General features: G+C 35.9%; 4 protein-coding genes across 7 annotated transcripts in view; 2 read left to right on the forward strand and 2 right to left on the reverse strand.

Moving 5' to 3' along the window:
- Positions 1-517: 517 nt before the first annotated feature.
- LOC126912916 (arginine/serine-rich protein PNISR) lies at positions 518-12,908 on the forward strand. 2 transcript variants are annotated; one of them, XM_050707348.1, is made up of 12 exons: positions 518-1,015; positions 1,598-1,718; positions 3,565-3,723; positions 5,216-5,331; positions 5,500-5,666; positions 7,970-8,125; positions 8,899-9,004; positions 9,296-9,361; positions 10,058-10,134; positions 10,975-11,116; positions 11,270-12,104; positions 12,796-12,908. In XM_050707348.1, the coding sequence occupies exons 1-11, from the start codon at positions 718-720 to the stop codon at positions 12,079-12,081; spliced, it is 2,220 nt and encodes a 739-aa protein (XP_050563305.1). In that variant the 5' UTR covers positions 518-717; the 3' UTR covers positions 12,082-12,104; positions 12,796-12,908. The 2 variants fall into 2 exon arrangements, with proteins under 2 accessions (XP_050563305.1, XP_050563306.1); XM_050707349.1 differs by having other exon boundaries at positions 11,270-12,908.
- Positions 12,909-13,763: 855 nt separating this feature from the next.
- LOC118276498 (dehydrodolichyl diphosphate synthase complex subunit NUS1) lies at positions 13,764-15,448 on the reverse strand. Its single transcript, XM_035594843.2, has 2 exons — positions 14,990-15,448; positions 13,764-14,603 (listed from the first exon to the last, which is right to left on the reverse strand). Exons 1-2 carry the CDS (start codon positions 15,288-15,290, stop codon positions 14,140-14,142), a joined length of 765 nt encoding a protein of 254 aa, XP_035450736.1. The 5' UTR covers positions 15,291-15,448; the 3' UTR covers positions 13,764-14,139.
- Positions 15,449-16,338: 890 nt separating this feature from the next.
- On the forward strand, positions 16,339-19,053 carry LOC118276497 (FAU ubiquitin-like and ribosomal protein S30). Of its 2 annotated transcripts, none has more exons than XM_050707233.1 (5): positions 16,339-16,465; positions 16,667-16,752; positions 17,014-17,182; positions 18,428-18,521; positions 18,950-19,053. In XM_050707233.1, the coding sequence occupies exons 2-5, from the start codon at positions 16,678-16,680 to the stop codon at positions 19,005-19,007; spliced, it is 396 nt and encodes a 131-aa protein (XP_050563190.1). In that variant the 5' UTR covers positions 16,339-16,465; positions 16,667-16,677; the 3' UTR covers positions 19,008-19,053. The 2 variants fall into 2 exon arrangements, with proteins under 2 accessions (XP_050563190.1, XP_050563191.1); XM_050707234.1 differs by having other exon boundaries at positions 16,404-16,536.
- Positions 19,054-20,396: 1,343 nt separating this feature from the next.
- The window catches only part of LOC118276496 (monocarboxylate transporter 3), a 37,969-nt gene continuing 35,436 nt past the window's right edge, over positions 20,397-22,929 (reverse strand). For both annotated transcript variants that reach the window (XM_035594838.2, XM_035594839.2), the window contains exon 9: positions 20,397-22,754. In XM_035594838.2, coding sequence (XP_035450731.1) covers positions 22,573-22,754 — 182 coding nt within the window. In that variant the 3' untranslated portion in view covers positions 20,397-22,572. The remainder of the gene's footprint in view (positions 22,755-22,929) is intronic.

The following is a 22,929-nucleotide window of genomic DNA, read 5'->3' on the forward strand; positions in this document are numbered from 1 at the left end:
ACAAATATCTACAAATAAATATCTGAGACGATATATCTATCCTAAACGAGTAAACGCCTAATATTGTCATACATTTATGGCATTTTTCTTAAAAAGTGGAAAGTAAAAAATTGCTAAGTTCAGATTCTTATTCCATACTAAGATCTTTATTTAAACGAATTATAAAAGTGGTAAATTTTTGTAAAAGTCTTCATCATTATTTTTAAACAAACAGTATTATTTGTAATGTTAAAAATGCACATAAAATGTTCACTGACATCTATTGTCGAGTAGCCGAACTAGAATAATCTCTGTAGTAGCGCCATCTATATTGCTTAAAGTCAAACAATAATCACATAAAATATATGTATTATTATATCAAGAAGCATATCACTCTTATAAATTTTCTTATTATTTTTGAAGTCATTCTTACTTATAAAACAAATTAATGCACTATATTACAAAAATGATATTTATAAAAATCTGATTAACCATAGACAAACCAGGTATCATGACAACAATGTGTTCGAGAAAAAAACAGATTAGTCTATGAAAAATGTGCTAAAGTGAAGTGAAGACAGATGAATCTGAAATGAATTTTTCTAATGAATTTTGCATAAATATAGTGTAAGAAGTAACCAAATTTTGTTTACACAAGGTGTTTAGTGTTCTTAGTGATATGCTAGCTTAAGAAGATAGCGTATTATTGTGTAATTCGGCGTACGTATTTGAAGAATCATGTACTCCGGTAGGGATGCCGCAAATACTGCGTATCCCACGCAGTGGGCTTTAAATCCCACGGCATATCAGAATGTTGATACTAGTCACGTTGATTGGGCTGCTTTAGCGCAGCAATGGATTGCTATGAAGGAAGCGGCGGCGATCGTAGCCGCGCCGCCGCCTCCTGCCCTGAGGGCGGAAGAAGAGGGCGAAGCGCCCATGGAGGTTGAGAACCCAGATAATAACTCAGACGGTCCTCCCGGTGCTGAGTGGAACTCCACAACGAACTCATGGGGCGGATCTTGGAATCAATGGGGTATGGCATTATTATAAACTGTCTACTAAAAATACCATTACTTTTTACATTAGTCTAATTTGCCAAAAATATTATTAATGATGGCTTAATAACAATCGGCTAGACTAGACTGATATTCAAAATTTAGGAAAAAATCTAAATGATGATAATTTGTAGATTAATCTGGATATTGAAAAATGCATATCTATTAAAAATAATTATGTACAGGTTTTAACAATCTTCAAGTCAGTCTGCTATCAGGAATTGGACTTGTTTTTATTTATCCAAGGTGTTAGGTCCTCAATACTTTCTGTCATGTGATTAAAATGTTTACTGCATTTGAGTACACTTGAGTCTAGAACTGATTTGAATATGAGCTATAGCCATATTCTTAAGGATCTTATCAAAAATGTATATTCTGAGAATTTTGAAATTGAAGAAACCTAGTTGGCATATACACCTTAAAAGGTTATCTAATCAGTGACTCTTATCCTTAAGTACAAGCTAATTATTCCTTAAAAGAGCATAGAGTACCTAATACTTTTATTACATAAATATTTTCTTATCTAGAAAAACTTATCTAAATGAAAATTTTCTCCCAAGGTTGGGGATGGTCAGGTTCAGGGCCAGTGGAGCCTAAAATACCACCAGACCCTGCTATAGGTATACCACCTATCGTAGAAGGGTATACTGTACCCCCCGAAACAGCTGCTCCAATACCTGGGTAAGATATTACACTTATTTTAATTACTACATCAAATTATAGATATATATACATATTACTTGAAACAGCCCAATAGTATAATATTTTTAAATACCATATTTTTTCTACTGTATACTAAACAGACTGTAAAAAAGATAATCTCTACTACACATAAAGCACAAAGCATCTTGCTACTAGTTACTATAAATTTTCCAAATGGGATTTTCCATAAACCAAACAAGTAATCATAACAATCAGTCATGAATATGTCAAAGCACCAGAAGTTGCTAGTCATTTAAAGGAAATGTTGAGAATTTTTAAATTGAAAACTCCATTCACAATCTTAAACAATAGGAATGCCATCTAGTCAACCGTATACATCCAACCTTTTTCTAGATTCACAAGAATCAATATTTGACCTAGAAAACCTAAACAAATAGTGTTCTGCTCTGCTCCAATAACATCTAACAAAGATCTAAAGCTAGCTCTTCACCCAACTGATGACTCATCTACATATTGTATAGACTCCATCTTCAACAAATATGGTAATAATTCCAACAATGAATAGGGTTTTGTAATATGGTATAGATATTGTTTGGTCAATCAAACCATTGATCAAGTTATTCTCATACACTATGTATGTAGAATTCCATATCAGTTGTGTATGATATGCAATGTAAGGAATTCTACTTTGATATTGTTAAGGGTAAAAGGGATCTGTGGATTTTATACTTCTGTGGCAAACAAGCCATAAAACCTGTCTAATATACATATGGCTATAGTTATCACCATAGAATTTGTAATTTCCATGTTTGGCATGCCAATAATTGAGGTGTTGCTAACGAGTTGCCAGTCCTTCAATTGCCTGTTAGGCTACAATACAGCTCTGTATTGCAAGATAACTCTATTGTACAGTGCTAACTATTTGTAATTTGAATTTAAAATTGCTATTTTACTGAATTATAATAATAAATTTATTGAGAAATGTAAAAGCCTCTATTGTTTAAATGTATTTTAATATCTACCGTAAAAAATATTTATTCTATTTAGCTACATATTTAACGATTATCATTTAGTAATCCAACATTTTTAATTGGATAGGTACTTGACTTACATGTTTCCTAAACACAGATAAATCAAGATACTTGAATGAACTGCCCCAGTTACTTCAAGGATAATAGCATCAAAAATAACAGCACAAATTTTAATGGCATTCCTATCTCAAGTGCTGCAAACTAAATCACTGGTCTACATAATAACTGATATAATTTTATTGCTTTCCATAATCCTAGAAATGTTCAAAAATACAATCAAATAATACAATAAACCCATATGAAAACTATCTGATCAAAAATTAAGATTTAAAATTCAAGGCCTCATAATACTAGATTGAAAAGGTTAGATTTCATAATACAAGCAAGTTTTTCATTAAAATTACAGGTAAAGATTATTACTAGGTATTTATGTTCTGTAATAATTATCACATTAAAGTCTGCTTTATAATTAAAATACCATTTTGTGATTGTGTTTGATAAGACTTCAAATTTAAAATGGTTATAACTAACATGCTGTTAGCTAATTGGGAATATAAGCAAATTGCAGGGAATTATTACAATACACATTTAATATTTTTTTGTGTCCTTGTAAATTGTTGTTGTTGGTACAGACCCAAATTGACAAAGTTCTTTAATACATTTTACACATCATTACAAGGCTAGCACTCACCCGGTTTCAACCGCTACTAGACTTATAAACTCCTTCAATAAATGGACTTAACACAAAAATAATTCTTTAGGTAACTAGGTATCAGTCTGTACAACCTATAATAGTATTTATAAATACTACAATAAAGTTGAAAATGTTGCAGATACACTACGGGCACTCCCGCCCCAACATTCCAGCATGGCTACTGGACGGCGCCGCAAGTGGAACAGAACAACAGCAGGAGCAGTAGTTCCAGTCGAGATAGGCGATCTAAGAGCAAGAATAGAGAACACAAGCCATCTAGAACTTCCAGGTCACAGAGGTAAATAACATTCAATATTGTAGTAGTAGAAGAAAACAGGAGTAGGAATGGGGTGATTCTTAGTCAGCAAGAGTCTCTCTCTCGCCTCGCCCAAGACGAGTGAAGTCATAGGATAATTTTCCCTCTTTAAAAAAGCCAGAGGTTTTAAAGTAGTATTTTGCTCTTTTTGTGAGAAAACAATGTTTTACAATGTTATCCCTTTTATTGCTGAACCCTTTTAACTTAGTGTTAGCCCACCTGAATTAGAGAGGTTCCCAGTCTTTATTTTTTTTAGTTGTTAGTGCAACACTAATCTTTTATACAAGTCAGGCTACAATTAAGAATTTCTAAATTCCAAAAACCAATAACAGCATTTTTTATATTGGAATTTGCCACGGATAAACAAAATTAGCATACCCAGTTTCCATTTATTAAACCAGTGAATAGACTACTGCACTAATTGGAACAAACTTTCGATTCGTTTATTTTATTATGCATGCATAATTGTTGCCAACAGATTTTGTTAAGGAAATAATACCTTCACAGTTTGAGTGGTCAAACTTGTTAGGTACTGCAATAATTTATCTATATCTACAATCTATGTGAAATAATCAATTATCTGTACTCCATGTATTTCATTGTAAAATGTAAACTTGTTTCGTTATCATTCATAACAGAAAAAATGCAGTATTTATACTTTACTAAAGAATTTAAATCTTCTTTAAAACACAAAACATACTAAATATTTGTCCTATCTTTACAGTAATGTATTTTATGTCCAAGGAATACAGCCTAAAATCTATTATCATCTATAATTATAGAAACTTGTTCCATAACAATCTCAGAATGTAAAAATTCCAGTCCGTTTATTAGCATATTTAACAAATACGGCTAGTTCGACACTAAAATATATACCAAGGTCATCTATTCAGTATACTGCATTCAATGATGACGTCACTCTCTTTAACATTATGTAAAGCGTTTGCACACAAAATAGGTAGCTTAGCTATTGTATGACAAAACCATGAAAGAAAGGCCGGTTTTAAATAATCATGAGTCTGAGTGCTACTGTTAGTAGCATGACTACATTAACTAGAAATTGATTTACTTTGGTGGATTAATCTTATTTAGTTCTGAGTTAAAATAAATAATAGTTAGAAAAACGCATGATTAAATTATGAATATATCTCAATGTTGTATTTTTCTTTTTTATTAAGTTTTATTTGGTACTAGCTGTTATCCACGACTTCGCCCGCGTAGAATAATGACTTCTGACAGAATTTGGGTTTTTAAAATAAAAGTAGCTTAAGTTACTCCTTGGTACATCAGCTACCTGTCAATAAAAATCCCGTTAAAATCGGTCCAGCTATTTCAGAGATCAGACAAAAATTGTAAAAACCGGTTATTTCAATTTCACAAACAGCCACTCCCATTTTATTATCAGTTATACCTTCTTGCCTTACATAATAACATGTACTACAATTGTTAATTAATCGCTCTTCCATCTTTTCAGGGATAAAGCGCCCGCGATACCTCCCGTGATCGAGCCAATAGTCATGCCCACGACTATGGTGACCTCTACAATTGATGCAGCTAAGCGGCGTCAGCTTCCAGCTTGGATTAGGGAAGGTGGGTTCAGGTTTCTCTACTAATTATGTTATTTTTAAGGAGCATAATAAGTTTATGTGCACTTTCATATGGTATGGACTATCATGTTAACGTTAACATTGTCAGAAGAACTGTTTCATTCACCAGTATGAGTATCAATTTCTTAAAATCTCATTTATCACATTTCAGGTTTAGAAAAAATGGAACGTGAGAAGCAGAAGGCGATAGAAAGAGAGCAGGAGTTGAAGGCGAGAGAAGAAGCAGAGAAAGAAAAGAAGAGATTAGAAGAAGAGGAATTAGAACGAATGAAAGCTGAGGCCGGAGGTCAACCAGTTATGCCGCCTAAGAGCAAATTCGTAAGTACCCTTAGTACCATCATAATTTATTATAGCTTTCAGTCTGGCACAACAATACTGGAACGAATTGTCACCTGTTATATTCCAATATTTCTTTCTTAAAAGTCTGCAATGCATTTGCGTTTCCTCTGAGGTTGTCCTTGGGCGACGCTGGTCACTTACCATCAAGTGATCCATCTGCTTGTTTGCCGCCCTATGCGCGCCAGGACAACTAGTTAGTCATTTTATGTCCATAGTTAATTTATAGTCTATTTGTAAACACCTTTTTCTCCTTTATTTATTTTAATTATGGGCAAAGCCGCTGACATGAGCTAGTATTATAAATTACAAGATAATTATTATGTTATCGGCTTACTCACGTAACGTTTTGACGATTAACTCGACTAGTTTCAAGCCATGCAAGAGGCTCATATTCATGAGGAGCATTTCGCGACACACGACGCGGCGATTGTCACGCTGCTACTGACGACTCGAGTTTCGCGCCCATCGCGCCCTCTGCCTGGAATCGCGCGTACTATACGGCGCGTGCGACGTTGTTGGCTCGTTAGACTCGTTCGCCGGCGGCTGCGTAGGTGTTGGGTTCGATTCTCGTGTCGACGCAAAGACGGTGCTGCATACCGCGCTCACTGTGTCACACTCCAGACCCGCAACATTGTAGGCTGACGCAGATTGTAGACTTGGCTTCCAGGCAGGAGGTAATGCCCAGCCACCGTCTCTGTTGAAGTTGGGACGACGACTTATTTCGTAGCGCGGGCACGACTCACTTCCTCCGTTTCGACAAGGTCTCTGTACTAGCGAGGGAGAAATACTTCGTACCGCGGAAAGTACGTGAGGCCATCGAAATAAGTCGTCGTCCCAACTTCAACAGAGACGGTGGCTGGGCATTACCTCCTGCCTGGAAGCCAAGTCTACAATCTGCGTCAGCCTACAATGTTGCGGGTCTGGAGTGTGACACAGTGAGCGCGGTATGCAGCACCGTCTTTGCGTCGACCCGAGAATCGAACCCAACACCTACGCAGCCGCCGGCGAACGAGTCTAACGAGCCAACAACGTCGCACGCGCCGTATAGTACGCGCGATTCCAGGCAGAGGGCGCGATGGGCGCGAAACTCGAGTCGTCAGTAGCAGCGTGACAATCGCCGCGTCGTGTGTCGCGAAATGCTCCTCATGAATATGAGCCTCTTGCATGGCTTGAAACTAGTCGAGTTAATCGTCAAAACGTTACGTGAGTAAGCCGATAACATAATAATTAATTTAGTATGTCTCACGAAAGTTACAATAAAATCAATTACAAGATATGTTGGCAAGAATAATAATTGGCATAGTCTTATCTAAGATATTTGAACAGGAGCATGAAACTAGGACAAACTAATGAAATTAGTTAAATAGTTTATTAATAGGAAATCTTCCTTTTGGCCTCCTCCCAAGTAGTTATGAAGTCAGCTCTGATTGTTAACTAGATATTTTTGACCATATGGTCGAAAGATAATGTAGTCTGTATCACTATTCGAGTGGAAAGTTAATAATTAGGACGACGACACGACCAATATAAAACAAAAATAAATCAAATATTTTGTCTCCCGTAGGTCTGAACTGCAGCTGTGCACTGCACACTGTAGAACTGTGGTTTCTGTATTTATTTAATTTAGAACCATATCATATCGTTGTTTTTAAAACCAAATCTAATAATATTCTCAAGGTCACAACTGACCCATGAAGATGGAAAACAAACCTTATCAACAAATAAAAACGTAATAAATAATTAATTAGGGTACAATATATATGTTAATTAAGTTTATTACCATAAAAAATTAGATGCTTTTGCCCATTGTAATAAGCAGAAATTACATACACTAAGTACCAAGTACATACATAACATATTTCAAAAAGGCATGAAACTAAACGAGATGCAGGAAAGATTATAAGAGGTCTTTGTATAATCGATAAAGTTGGCGTTCGACCATCATTAGGCGATATTCACATGCACTCGGCGCGAGCAATCATGAGGAAAACAGGGCGGCGGATAGCGAGTGTACCACAGAATTTTGTTTTAAATATGTACTACAGTAAACTTTGCCGGTGGTACAAAAATCTTCATCAGTACATTACATTTCACCATTTCTTTTTTAAGCTTAAGGGAAGGGCAAGCTAAACCTGGTTTAGCTGCTTTCTATGTACTGTATTTTGTATCATATAATGGGGCTGTCATGTTCCTATTAGGAAAAAAGCCCTAATAAAAATTGAGATTAAAAAAAAAGTACATTACAAACTAGATACTTCATACAAAATTATTTTTTGTTACAGGAATCGGATTCCGAAGGTGAAGACCAGGAGAAGGAGCCCGCATCGTCGAGTCCAGTGAAGGAGGAGCCGCCGGACGAGGCCGGCCCTCCGCCTGACGAGAAAGAGGAACCTCCCGCTCTCGTCAAGAGGAGCAAAGAGGAGATCATGCAAGAAGTGGTAACATACTGACGGTTGACTTAGGTTGAGGGTCGGAAAAAGGGATATTATCCCTTCCTTCCTTGTTTCCTTCCTCCCTTCCTTCCTTGCCGTCTCTTTTTCTTAATATCTTACTTTCTCTCCTCTACCTCTCTCTTACTCTTACTCATTCCCCTCTCTATCTCTTATTTTTCTTGCAATTTTAGCCCCTTTGGACACAAAACTATAAATAATAGATGTATTACGATATGCTTTGTGTGCAAAGGGGCTAAGCTTCTATTATAACGAAAATTGCTCCTTTTGATACCTTCAATGAACTTTAAATTTATGTATTATGAATATTCAACCGAGTTCATAAAAAGACCATTAAATTCTAAATCTGTTTACAGATTACGCTCATCTACCATAATAATTAAAGAGGGTTTAACAAATTAGCATTTTATCCGAAAATATATTACTTTTATGCAGAATTATTCGTAAAAACATAAATTACAATACAAACAAAAATATCATCAATTACCATGTCTTTAAAAAAAGAATTTCTAAATTTTAACGATAAGGATGTTTATCATACTGTATGTTTTCTGCAAAATAGTCATTATTGGAACAATAGTCAGTCAGGCCTAACAAGTCAATTATTTCCCATCCATTATGAACCATGTGGTCACCATTTTTTCATAATATTTGGGAAATATTTTACAATTTCAGCGCAGACAGAGTGAAGGAAAGATTAAGTATGATTGACTTATGAATGATGATGATACTTTACATATATTTTAAAAAAACATTCGCAGATGCTTGCAGTCCGTCGCTCCCTCACAGAAATCCTCCTTGAGGTGACGGACCAGGAGATTCAAACGGTGAGCCAGGAAGAATTGGCCCGATATACCGCCCTACAAGGTATTTCCACTCATCTAAGCTTATCCCAAACGGACCGACGGTCTCCGTCAAGACATAACTTTGTACCACGAGAAACTATCGCGTACTGACTCTAAATGTGATATACCTACACACTGTGATATACCGTCTCGCATCGAGATATAGACATAGGCTGTGAACACGAAGAACTGTGATGTGCAAAAATGTGTTATATATTATCGCTAATAAAGTCTTATTTCAGATGTTGCCAGTTTGACAATTGAATACATGTGGTGTGTGTGATTAATGTTGGTTTTATTTATATGGTAAAAGCATCGCGCCTCAACGCCATGAAGGCGAGCAAGTCGAAGGCACTGGCCGCTATCGCCAGTGGGCTCGGTGAGTTACGTTCCTATTGCCGAGCGAGCGCAAGTATCTCGCAAACTTACTCGCGCCCCGCTACTATCCGCATCCTAACTTTCCCCCAATATACTCTCAATAAGCAGACAGCAGCAGATACACAAGTTTGCCAGATATTTGCGTACAAAACATAAATGGTGGTTTTTCTCTTAATTTCGCAGAAAAACTATCAAAAATGTTTGTTGTTGAAGTCGTATGCGAACCGCCATGTATGTTACTCCCAAGTTTCTCATTTCAGCAGTCCAGCATCATAATTAGTATTTTAGTGTTGACCTAATTGGCAATACGTTGTATCAACAGTGTTTAAATGCATTGTTTTTAGTGGATGTTTGGTAAGAAATGTACAGAATTTTTTTAGATGTTATATTACCTAAATACTTTAATTACAAAATATATTATTATCGGTGAATTATTTAAGGAAATTTTGTGTGATTTGTTTTATTGGTTTCGGAGGTCGTTACGTATTATATTTTGTGTCTATATAAAAAAAAAACTTCGCTACTACTATAATAGATGCATTATTCCTACTTAAGGTGGTATCTATACTTGATTATTAATGTACAAAAATGGTACACAAACTATTGTCTTCTGTGCGTTGAAGTAGGTGGTATTGTATGTTACGTCATTAGTTATGTGTGTGTTGGGCTGGATACTATGTAGTGCGTGTGTGTGCAGGGCTGGGCGCGTACGAGAGCAGCTCGGACGACAGCGAGGAAGAGGACCAGGACGACCTCTCTGATCAGCAGCTACAGGTAAATACAACATAATATACCATATCTAAATAATGAAAAACTAAATAAAAGCGAGTTAACGCGAACACCGCTGGCAAGGAAAGAATCCCTGGGGCCTTAGTCTGCTATTACAATTGTGTCAGAATGGTCGATCATAGCAACAGGGACGGAGCTATGTAGGTTGTATAGCTCCGTCCCTCCTGCACTGATCAATGATCGACCATTCTGACACAATTGTAATAGCAGACTAAGGCCCCTGGTTCTATTTTCCTAAAGGGCAGATGTAGATGTAAGAAATAATGTCTTAGTAATTATATCTACAGTCTGGAATAGAGTCCATAGGCCAGTGTATACAACTAGTGGTGTTTTCCACATTATTTGATAACTATGTCGATGCATCGTGACTAATTACGTACTTTGATAGCGATACGATACGATGAAACACATGACCTTATTTATAACAATAATATATGTCAGTACTTACGACGGTAGAGTACACGTAATTATGTTAATTAACTTTATATTTAAGTATATACGCAGCTGCAGGATAATTTACATTTTAAATTGTGTGTTAATGTTAATTAGTAATACATATTCTTTTTGCTATTACTGATAAACCGTGGCTTTTCATATAGATTTTCCGTTTACAAACACCTTCCCTTCCAGTCTGTGTTTGTACGTAGGATTTTCGACTTTATTTTAAAACGCTTATTTCAATATCATAATCTTGAGATACCTACCTATTACCTATTATGAAATAAACTCCACAAAATTAATCATCAGAGATTTAGGACTATATCTGTTAGATTGTACATAATATTAGGTATATGAAAAACATAATTGTTTTTTTCTTGTTACCAGGATATCATCAAACGCAAGAGGCTGGACTTCGAGCGCACTGCACGGGAAATAGAAGCTGAAGTGAGGCGCGCTGAAGCAAGAGAAGCCATCGAAGAGTCTTCCACTCCCAACAACGCTACGCCGGAGAGACCCAGGCGATCACGTTAGTATTACCATTTTCTGTGAAATGCAGCCTGAATGTGACCATTATGCTAATAATTATTTGACTAATACATTTATATCCTAGAGTGACTCAAATAAACTACCTATTTCTACATAATTATGTGCGTAAATATTCTTCTATTGCTCGTTCCAGGATCATCTGCTACACCACCACCAGACAGCGACACCCCTGACAAGTTACCTGAACGTCGCCTCTCGAAAGATAAAAGAAATCATAAGTCAGATAAAACTGATGGAGTCAGAAAATTAGATACTATTCAAGAAGAAAAAGTTAAGAAATCAAGTAAAAGAGATCGAACACCTAGCCCCTATTCAAAATCTTCCAGTAAAGCCAACAAAGAAAGCTCCTCGTCTACCAGTGACTCTGAAGATGATTCCTCATCCAGCTCGAGCGAATCCTCGTCGGAGACGGAACAAGACTCCACAGCCCATTCTAAATCCAAGAAACGTAAACGTCGGGGCTCTAGTTCTAGCGGGTCTCGTAGAAAATCTAAGAAAGATAAACATAGAAAAGACAAACCTCACAAATCAAGCGATAGGAGTTACTCTAAATCAAAATACTACGACGACTCTGAGAAATCCGACAAGTTTAGGTCCAAGAAAAAAGATGATTACTACGATAGACACAAATCTTCTAGGAGTAGGGACTACGACAAACATAAATATCGTGATGACTCTGAGGAGGAGCGTCCTAGGAAGCGTACGAAGCGGTCGCGTTCCATCAGCTACGAATCGCGCTCGGGGCGCAAGAAGGCATCGCGGGATCGGTCTGAAGAGCGTTCACACAAGAGGGACAAGAGGTCTTACGACAGGGATAGCTCCAAGCGGGACAGGTCTTACGACAGGTCGGGCCGAGACTACGACAAGTACGATAGGTATGAGCGGTCTAGGGACTACGACCGGCGTCGATCGCGCAGCGGCAGTCACTCCCGCCACCGCCGGTGAACATCAGGTTACACAGCGAACAGGTTGTACTTCCATCTATCTTGTAAACTTGTGTGTTGCGACTTAGAAAAAAACGATTTATTCATTACCATGCTGCTTAAGATAATGCAGTCTAAGCATACTATAAGTTTATTATTTTTATGTATAATATTTCTAAAACAAGTTACCTCGAGCCCTTTAGGTACTACTATGAATATTAGGATGATGTCAGAAATGTCATTAATCCTTACATAATAATTATTTATCATCCAGAACATTACAATAAAAATGCTAAGTATATTTTTATTACAGTCGGTATATACTTTGGTTATTATGTATTTACAACTAGCATTGAACTTAACAGAGCTACATATGGAAGCATTCTAAATACATATAATTTGAATAAATTAAAACATCTATCTACTTCAATGTACATACATCGGTAAAAATCGAATTGAACGTGTAAATAAAACTTGTGAGTAAATTAAAAATTAAACATCCGTGTCGTTACAATAACCGGTAACTACTACAATCCATTATCTTTCGGTTCCATTTCGTTAGATAACTATCACGAAACATTTATCATGTCCGAGACGTTTAGTACGATACGCATTAGGGAACATCCGTCCTTTATCGCATGTTAGGAGCTATCAGCTTTATAATTACCGAATGCATTTCTGACATCAAAAAAGCTATAAGGCTGTGATATATTATTTTTTTATTTTTCTCTTGCAGGTGGGGGCAATCATAAGTACGTGCAAGATGTAAATATTAGTCCCTTGTGTATAGTATTTTAGTGTGCACTATTATTCGCGTAATACTTTAATATAATAAACACTTCACATTTACCTTTGTTGTTTCATTTCTAACTGTAGAGTCACATGCGCGGAACCATGCCCTGAACCCATATAATATTGAAGTCACCGTTGCGCGACGCTTATACAAACAATCCAAAAAGAATAGGTACCTGTGCCTTTATTAACTGCTCAAAAATACCCATTCAGGTTAATCAACTTCCCCAGTTACTATAGCGTAGTTTGATTCAATAACATAACCATTACCTTATATGATTATATTTTTTTAATATTCTCTTGCTATTATACAGCTCCTTTTTTCTTTATCATATAGACAATGATTAGGTAGTTTTATTGGCTTAACAGCTCATATACAATCCTGTGCAACCCTACTTATCTAAGACTTGATACTTGAACAGTAGATTATACTTGATATAACTAAAATCTATTCATTGAAATAGCACACTATGAGTTGCTAGTGAATTTCATAGAATACCAATATGACGCGATACTTACCACTTGGAAAATTGTTTTCTAGGTCATGACTCAAACCAATTATGACCAAACAACCCAACAGTATAGGTAAAGTAAAAAATTAATTGTTCTTCAATAAAATATAGAATGGTTCCCTTATATAGTTTTCCTACAGGAAATCCAGGTACTTGATTCCCTAGGAAAAATATCTCGATTTAGTCCTGCTACAAAAAAATTGGTATGAAAGTAAACACAAAGTAACTCCCAATCTATTACATAGAGTAAGTACATGATGAGTTTGATGATAATTCATGATAATCAGTCACCATAATCTAAGTAGATACAACTGCAACACCAAACATATATTTGACAAATGATTATGGAATAATTTTCAGTCAATAGAAAATTAAAGATCCCAAAAGAAAACATCACAGATGATCAAATTTAAATAATGTTTATTTAAAATTATAAATATTTCACTTTCAATCAATCTAGTTATTGCTCACTGTTTGTAATGTAGTACATCTAATTTTTATATAAAAATTAAAATCTATACAATCCAAAAGACATCATAGATTTTGTAATATACCAATTTATAATGATGACAATATATTTATATGATCACATAGGCCAGGCTAAAGATAAGAATATGTATGCATTTAATGTAAAAAGACTAAAATATCTTCCATGAATGAAAATGATGTTATTATTTAAAGCACCTATATACACATACATACACTCAAGATGTTGTCCAACAATGGCATAACAGTATTAAATTAAACTTAGGCCTATCACTGTCGCTAACCCAACCTCACTTACCAAATCTTTGATCACATTTATTGTATCTGAACAATGCTCCTATGAAATTATCAATACTTACACTATGGTCTAATGAAAGTTGTATAAATTCTGATAGTCTTATTTGCCATGGCAGTAAACCATGGGTACGACATAATGGACCAGTATATAAAACTAATTCTGGATCAGGAATGGAAGGGTATTTTAACATTAGAGCATCATTTAATTCTTGTGCTGAATACTCATCTGATTCTCTATTACATATAAGTCTATCTTCGGCTATCTGGCGAATACATTGCGCTATGTATGGTTTACCATCTTTACTATCAAAAATATTTATGTACACAGTGTGGGCTTGCATGCCATTTGTGTAACCATTTAAGTCCGGCTTTCTGCCCCATTTTATGCAACCTGGCACACCTTTTTTATTTCTTTCTACTTCAAGAAATAGTTTTTCTTCGTTTTCTTTTAATTCTCCTGAAAAGAAAAAATTAATTGAAGTGATTATTCAAAATTTACTGGAAGCAATATAAAATTACTTGAACCTATGAGATTTGAATATTGTACCACCTATCATTGTCATTGCAACTATCAAGTAGATATTTCATCAATCTTGTGTTATCTAATATCAATGCATACACATCATCTCTATCTGAGACTTGTTTATGTAGTAATAATGTGTAAAATTTTACAATATTGTACGTTGTTACACAGTTTATTATACTACCCTAATAAAAAAAAATAATAACAAAATTTTTAAGACTTATATTTTAATTCCTGGTTAATGATAGGTTGATTGCTTGAGATAAATGACGAGAAATCTAATAAGAAAACTGGGTGGTCCTTCGTGCGGAGGATATTACCTGTTATATCGTAAAAGCTCACGTAAGATATTCCAGCTACGAGGCTCCATATAACCATGCGAGCCAGGTCACTGAACGAATGGTGATCTGTGTCCGTCAGTATCACCAAATGCTTGAGCTTCTTGGTAACTCTCGGCAAATGTTCTAATACAACTTTTATATCACTTTTAGTTACCACATTTGGAGCTAAAAAGCACTTTTTGTTCCGGAATTGGTAATAAACATTTTGAACAGCAACAAGTATATTCACAACCAAATGCAATAATATATTCAAGATCCGACGGACCGGCTGGGACAGCATGATAAAGAATTAACAGAGGAGTAATGAGTATCAGTGATAACAGTATAATTTATTTAACCATTTTTCGGCAAAAGAAATCACAGCACAATCAGACAGATCACACGGTACAGTCAGCCGCTTTTTTCAGACAGCCAATCACGAGCTTTAGGGTGGACAGAATGATTGCCAACGTTTAGAAAACGATTGTCAAATTCTGTTTATTTTGTTTTCCACCCTAAATATAAAGTGGACCATACAATAAAGATGTTAACCTTACTAATCATCATTACTAAATAACAATCATCATTAGTAGAATAGAGTGCTAAAAATAAAATTGCATTGGTGAATGGGACTCGACTTAGGCATCACATTCCGTGCCAAAATTTGTCTTAGAATTGGTGTTGCCTTTTGCTCGCCTCATTGTGTCGTTATAGTGAACTTGTCAACAGCCTTGGACACAAAAAGTATAATAAGTAGCTTGGACACCACGTCTGTAACCGTAGCGTGGGCCGTTTTGCTCGACACGCTGGTATTAATGATATTATTTCATTGGGAACTTGTCACCGGTATGTCATTATTCCCTAGGAAGATGGGTAGGCCTTTAGTATAAAACACCACTTGCGATAATACTCTGGCATCATCCCACCTGCCAAGCTGTGATAAGCGTTGAGCTAATACTGCCGCTGCTACTGCGGAGAACCTTAAACACCGAAAGTCTGATGGGCAATTATACTTTCGAACCGTTTGAAGTTAAAACTTTAGGGCCGTGCTGTTCAAGTGCATAATATCTCCTTTACTAAGATATTTTATGGTTGACACTTTCAGGTAACCGACAGGCTGGTCAAAAGTAAAGTAACCAATGCAATTCAACGTAGTAATGCTGCAAGTCTTTGGGGCACCCTATCTCATAACTCCGGTTAGAATAATTCCTTCGACACTTTAAGTTAGTTTTTTTTATTATTTAGTCTATATGTATGTGTTATATACTATATTAAAGCATGTTAATACTATTTTCCCATGAATAAATATTGTGTTATAATTATATAGTATACAAACGAATTTCCATTCCATAGACTAGACTCGACTAAAATTGATAATCGACTACATATTCTATTTCCTTTTCCTTCCGCCATCTTTGTTAGTTTCTGTTATTCTCTTTGGTTTCACTCTTTCGCTTGTCAGACTTGCCTGATAAGGTTAGTATTTCTCATGATTCCCATTTTTTAATTTATATTTGTGATTTTCTGGGCCAAAACGCAATTTCAGTGTTAGTATTTGTGTTAATATTGGATATAAAATTAAAAAAATGTGTTAATTAGTCTTTGTCCGTGTATTTAATGAAAAGTTTGTTGTAGTGCTCTTGGACCACGCCGTTGAATATTACGTTTTCATTTCAGAACACTTCAAAATGCAGTTGTTCATCCAAGGATTGACACCCTCGGTGTTAGACGTTGATGGGCAGGAGACGATCGCTCAGATCAAGGTAATTTCAAGAACTTTTCTGAAAATTTGTCGAAATATAACCACTTTATAGTCGTGGTATTTTTTTGACCGTGACTTAGTTCCATATGTTTTTTTAATACATAAGTCTTCTTTGCCTAGTAAATAATTTAAATATTTACTATTTATAAATATCTGAACAGATAAATTCGCAAAATTCAGTATGTGATCAAAATAATTATTTATAGGTTATGTCGAAACAGTGGACAATTGTGTTGATCGGTCACTTGATTTTATTTTTCAGAACCGCCTTCTTAGTTCTGGAAATGCTGATGATGATGCGATTCTGACAGTGTGGGTTAATGGTGTTGCTGTAGAAGATTCATGCTTGGCGTCAGAATTAGCTTCCAACCAGCTTGATATCACAGTATCACTTCCCGGTGGTAAAGTCCACGGTTCCCTGGCTCGTGCTGGTAAGCTTATTTGATTATTTTCACTTTATTTACAAGAGAGGTTCATATTCTGTCAACATCCCTAGTTTCAATGTATCATTGACAACAATACAAGTACCTTTTACCGACATAATAATAACATACCTGTACCTTTTGGAAATATGTAGTAAATATTGGTTTGGGAATTCTGTATGAATTGTATGCAGTATTTCTCTTAGTAATTCAATGCTGAATTGATAAGTAGTTTTAATTTAGTTCCCATGTTTCCCAATAAGTAGCTGAGATTGTTGACATTTTACTACATCCTTAAGAAAACTTTAATTTTAATTAATTTTGCTAACAACTGAACTATACAGGTTGTATTCTCTAATGATTTACTAAGAATCAATCTAACGATCAAGTTATTCACCATTAACTTAAACATAATTAAGTAGTAAAACCGTAGAAACATTTAATTTATTTGATTGTAAATGAAATAGTTGATTTACATTCTAAATGGGAAATAGTAAACCAAACCATAAAAATATTATTAGTTTTGTAACTTGTGCACAATTATATCTTCAGGTCTTGACCCCTCACCCTTGATCAGCAAACTAGCATTTGCATGTGTAGCATTTGGTGTTGTAAAGATAATATTGGTACTTAACCAGTGTGTTGTTGAGAGATCAATATTTACAGTGTTAATTACTTTTTGACAAGTTATTTCCATAAACAAGAAATAAGATGGCCCAAGAATTGGTCCCTGAGAAACACCCATCTCAACAACAGATGCAGTAGAAATTTTTTCTTTTTCCTCAACTCTGAAGCATGTTAGTCAAGTAAGAAGTAAAAAGGTCCAGAGACGCACCATGCATTCTGTAATCAGATAGCATCCTGATTGATGTATCATAAAGAACACAATCAAAAGCCTTGAATAAATCATACAATATTCCCAAAACATTGCTTGCTCCTTGTGGATTTTGGAGGCAAGTAATGCCATTAGATAGCAATCATTACCCATCCTAATCAACAATCTCAATGGTCCAGTGGTCACAATTTTATTGTAACTGTCACACATAAGTTTATCTGGTCTCCCAATGAGCCAAATCCAAAGTTCTCATTGGGCCTTAAGTTTAAAATTCTCACCTGCATAACAACTAATGTCCATGAGTCATTGGTTGGCCTGAAGCTGATTTAAGGGTGAAATCGCTAATGCAATAAACCCTTTATAAGACTAATAAATGTACATACATATATGAAAATCATCCACTCCTTTTTTTCTTACAGGTAAGGTCAAAGGACAGACCCCCAAGGTCGAGAAACAGCAAAAGAAGAAGAAGAAGACTGGCCGTGCCAAGCGTAGGATTCAGTACAACAGACGGTAAATAATTATTGATCCTTATAAGCCCAATCAACTCGAAAGTTTCCGACTACTTCTCTTATCTTAAAAGCTGATTAATTGTTAAGAGCTGATTTATCAATTTGATTGTTGCTGCTTTACTTATTACGAGTTCCATCTCTGAATGAGAGATTGTTAGTAATATTACTTGTACCTTTATTTTGGTGCCCTGAAGCTTACCTCAAAACCCACCTATCGTTATGTAAAAAAGGAATTTGACCGCCTTTTCGTACTATTCCTTTTATTTAGTTGTATGTTAAATTAATGCAAAAGTAAATCATGATTACAAATAGTTTCAATAAACTATATAGCGATGCATAATTCTTATAAGCTGGTTGAGATAATAAATTGACTTTTATTTTATTTTCCATGGAATGAATTAAACTAATGTGTATATTTTTTATTTACAGATTTGTCAACGTTGTGCAGACATTCGGACGCAGACGCGGACCTAACTCCAACTCATAGACATGTTTTGTAAATAAAATGCAAATATAACATCTTTTTGCGCCAATATTAGTTTTATTTGAAAATAATTTACGTACGTTTATAAGTTTTTACAAATTCTGTGATCCATTACTAAAATTCAAAATACCTATCTTATAAAGTGGTGGATTCAGGGAAAACATTCAATCCAGCGCAAAATTATATAGACAGGCGCTACTAATGTAAAATATTGGAACTGCAAAACCCCTACTTACAGGAAAGTGATTCAAAATTTTGATTTATATTACGTAGGGGCCAGCGATATGTGCGTGCATTGGTAGGTGCTTGGAAAGGACTCGAAAAAGAGATAACGTAGTTATAGGTATTTGTTGATAAGCCCAATCAGTCAGAGGGTGTAGTAAGTACTAAACTTTTAAGTGTGGGAGAGCCATGCTTCGGCACGAATGGACCGGCTCGACCGGAGTGATACCACGGTCTCACAGAAAACCGACGTGAAACAACGCTTGCGTTGTGTTTCGTTGTGTGAGTGAGGTTACCGGAGGCCCAATTCCCCCTTCCCAATCTTCCCTATCCCCGATTCCCGAACAACAACCCTTAAATTCCTAACTCCCAAAAAGCCGGCAACGCACTTGTAACGCCTCTGGTGTTTCAAGTGTCCATGGGCGGCGGCGATTGCTTTACCATCAGGTAATACGTCTGCTCGATTACCGGCGTGTTTCATAAAAAAAAAACTTTTATTAGATACATACATATTAAGGTACTTTTTTTACTCTATGGTAGGAAATCCGCATAGAGCACTCGCCTGCGGAGGACGAAAAGAAAAGGACTGTCAGACTCTTACTGACTAGAACCCACCCCAGTGTCCCGCTTCACACGTGGGTGCGGGAAACATTCTTCCGCAGCCCTCAAACACGTGGCGGCCTGCCTTGCCAGGCCCCACCTCAAGATGCACAGAGAAGTGAGGTGTTGATATCCTCCGTGCTTCGTCACGGAGGCGCACGTGGACGTGGACACAATTCACTATACGCGTCACCGTCTCGGGGTCTTTAGAACGGGGTGACGGGGACTTCCCTAAATCCACCGTCCCCGAACCTAGTAATAGGGGTCGACAGAGAATAATTTCTGCTCTCCTTCGAAGCCCAGTCAGGTTAGGTACTTACCCCAATTTATAGTTTAGGTTAACGTGTAGGTACCTAAAGGCCTGTCCACATCTCCACGTCACGGCGTCGTAAACGTGGAAAGGTGCGGTAACGTGCCGCATTGTTTTAGTGCACGGTACGGTGCCATGGGACGGCACGTCACGTCGTCTTTAGCCGACCGACGTAGCTTGATGCGCTCGCTCAGTTAGGTAATACCATCACTTCATTAAATTGAAAGATATGGATATATAAAAATAAAACTATATAAAGGTTTATTTGGCAAATATCGTGTATTTCAAAAGGGCCAAGGAAGACTATAGTGTAGGTTCTACACACTATTTGTCCTAAAACAGTTATTAAATGGACACATTTCAATTGACAATTTGTACGTTGTCATGATTTACGGCAAGACAATAGTCCATACGCGTTCTTATTGATAATTCCTTAAATAATGTTACTCTATATGGCACTGTGGCATCGATAAATAAAAAAACAACTCAAAAATCATAGTCACCATCACAAAATCTCACAAATTCTTATTTATTTATAAACAACATTGTACTTTTCGAAGTACTCGGTCCTTTATAATATGGAAGGAATAGTTAAGTACGTGTATAAGTATTCGCATCATAACAAATTCTTGTCATTATATACAAAAATGTATATTTACGAAACTAGATATATCTAATCATAATCCATGATTGCAATAAATAAAATCCATTGCCACAAAAATGGGCAGACCAAACAAAAATTTGATATGTAGTTTTTCAACATTTAAGATTCGAAATTAAATGACTATGATTTCTTAATTAGGTACACAATTTAAGCATATACCTACATACGCTAGAAGACCACAGCCACAGTAATAGTCCTTAAACTAAATAAAATACGTTAGTAACATATTACCTACAATCATTGCATGTATTGTGCAATTTTTTGGAAAAATATTACCAATTTATTTACAATAAAACATCTTCAATAACAACAGTAACTATCGAGAGTTTAATTTGTTTACGTAAATAGAAATATTTCCAGAAAAATATAGGTAGTTAGTCCACACGATAAGGCACGATTGCTAAAAAATTTCAACCCTTCACTCTTTCATCATCAGTCGTCACATATTTAGTATATAGGTACTGATTACCAGTAAACCATTAAAACGAATTACAACTATACAATAGTAGTCTTATATTATGCACCACTTACGCCTCGAACACTGAAACGCTACTCAATTTTAAGTTGCCATTTAGCCAAACTCTCGGTCACTTTCTGTAGTGACAGAACAAAACGTAACATCGTTACATGGCCGCCAGCAATAGGACGCAAAGAGATGTCAAGAGAGAAATAAAAATATTTTTGAACCCCCGTGTGTAACACCCAATTGATGATTAATGGATAGAACGGGAGTGACCTTCGCTGAAGTCGGTCCACTTATAAAACCTTTGAACATTGAAACTGTCAGAGTAGATGCAGGTCATGCAGATTCTCCCTTGGGAAATAGTTCAGCCGGCGCCCATGCATCATTGAGAGGCGTTTGAGTATTTGGGCATTAGAACAACTAGGCACACGCAACATTATCTAGTTAAATGTAACACAACTAAAATTTAAAGTACATTTTGGCTTCAGATCTCCTTCAATGGGCCCTAATTGAGACAAAACTGCGAAACTATAATATTTATACTTCGAGTCTTTGTACTTTTAAAACCTCTAAACCTATTTTAAATGCATTTATCTGACTTAATCGAATTATTGCAAAAGCAAATAACTCTTGCAGTTTTGACAAAGATTAAAGGACTGGTCAAAGGATACAAAAAACTCAATTCGGATGGGAACATATCTAATCATGTGAGGTTTGTAGGAAGAGTATCTACGAGTTTACTTCACTTTTTCTTCGTTCCGAAAATATCTCGTTGCATGCAAAGGTTCACTGAATTTGGCCAATCCTTAACTATTGGGAATGTATCTAATTGATAATTTCGTATTCGAGGTACATATTTAGGACTGTAAACATTAATTAAATTATTAATTACATGTAACTTGATCTCTCCAAATATTAGGTACTGATACAACTAAAATAACACTAGGTACATTTTGTAAATAAATGTAGATTAAAAAATCCGAGTCTTACAGAAAATTAATTTCCATATTCATGAACGAATGCGCCAAGGCAATGTTAAACCATTACAATGGCAGCGAGTGCATTCACTTACATTTAAGGTCATTCATGAATACGGGAATAAGGCTGGTATTCACACTATGCAGATACATAATTTATTATTCATCACATGCATTAGTGCACACTCATTCTTCGGCAGACGGTACATTTGAATGCCAGCTACCTATGCTTCGTTTACACACTCATCCGGCAGCTACCAAACTGCTTGAACTATTTTTCAATAGAGTCCATTTGGCAACAATGTGTTGTCCGCAACAATGTGTCTCTTCGGTTATACTTTGTCGACCAAACTTGTCGGGACAGTGCTCTTCAACTTCTCATTCTCTTCGGCGCGTTTCTTCTCCCACTTGCTAATCCTATTGATAGGATAGCACATAACTGCTGATAGGAGTATAAATGCCCCAGATACGTGGAATGATATAGCGTAGCTCTTTGTGGCATCGTACAGCATTCCTGTGACAAACGAGAACATCTTTAATACGATGAAATTACTAAAGATAGAAACACTACGAAAACATTTAACCTATCCATCGATTAACCCACATCAATAAAGTACTTCCATAAAAAGTTTTTTATTGGACTATTATTAGCCCGTTAACATTTATATAACCATGCGGGTCAACGTTTA

This window comes from Spodoptera frugiperda, chromosome 31, assembly GCF_023101765.2.
Source record: "Spodoptera frugiperda isolate SF20-4 chromosome 31, AGI-APGP_CSIRO_Sfru_2.0, whole genome shotgun sequence".
NCBI lineage: Eukaryota > Metazoa > Arthropoda > Insecta > Lepidoptera > Noctuidae > Spodoptera > Spodoptera frugiperda.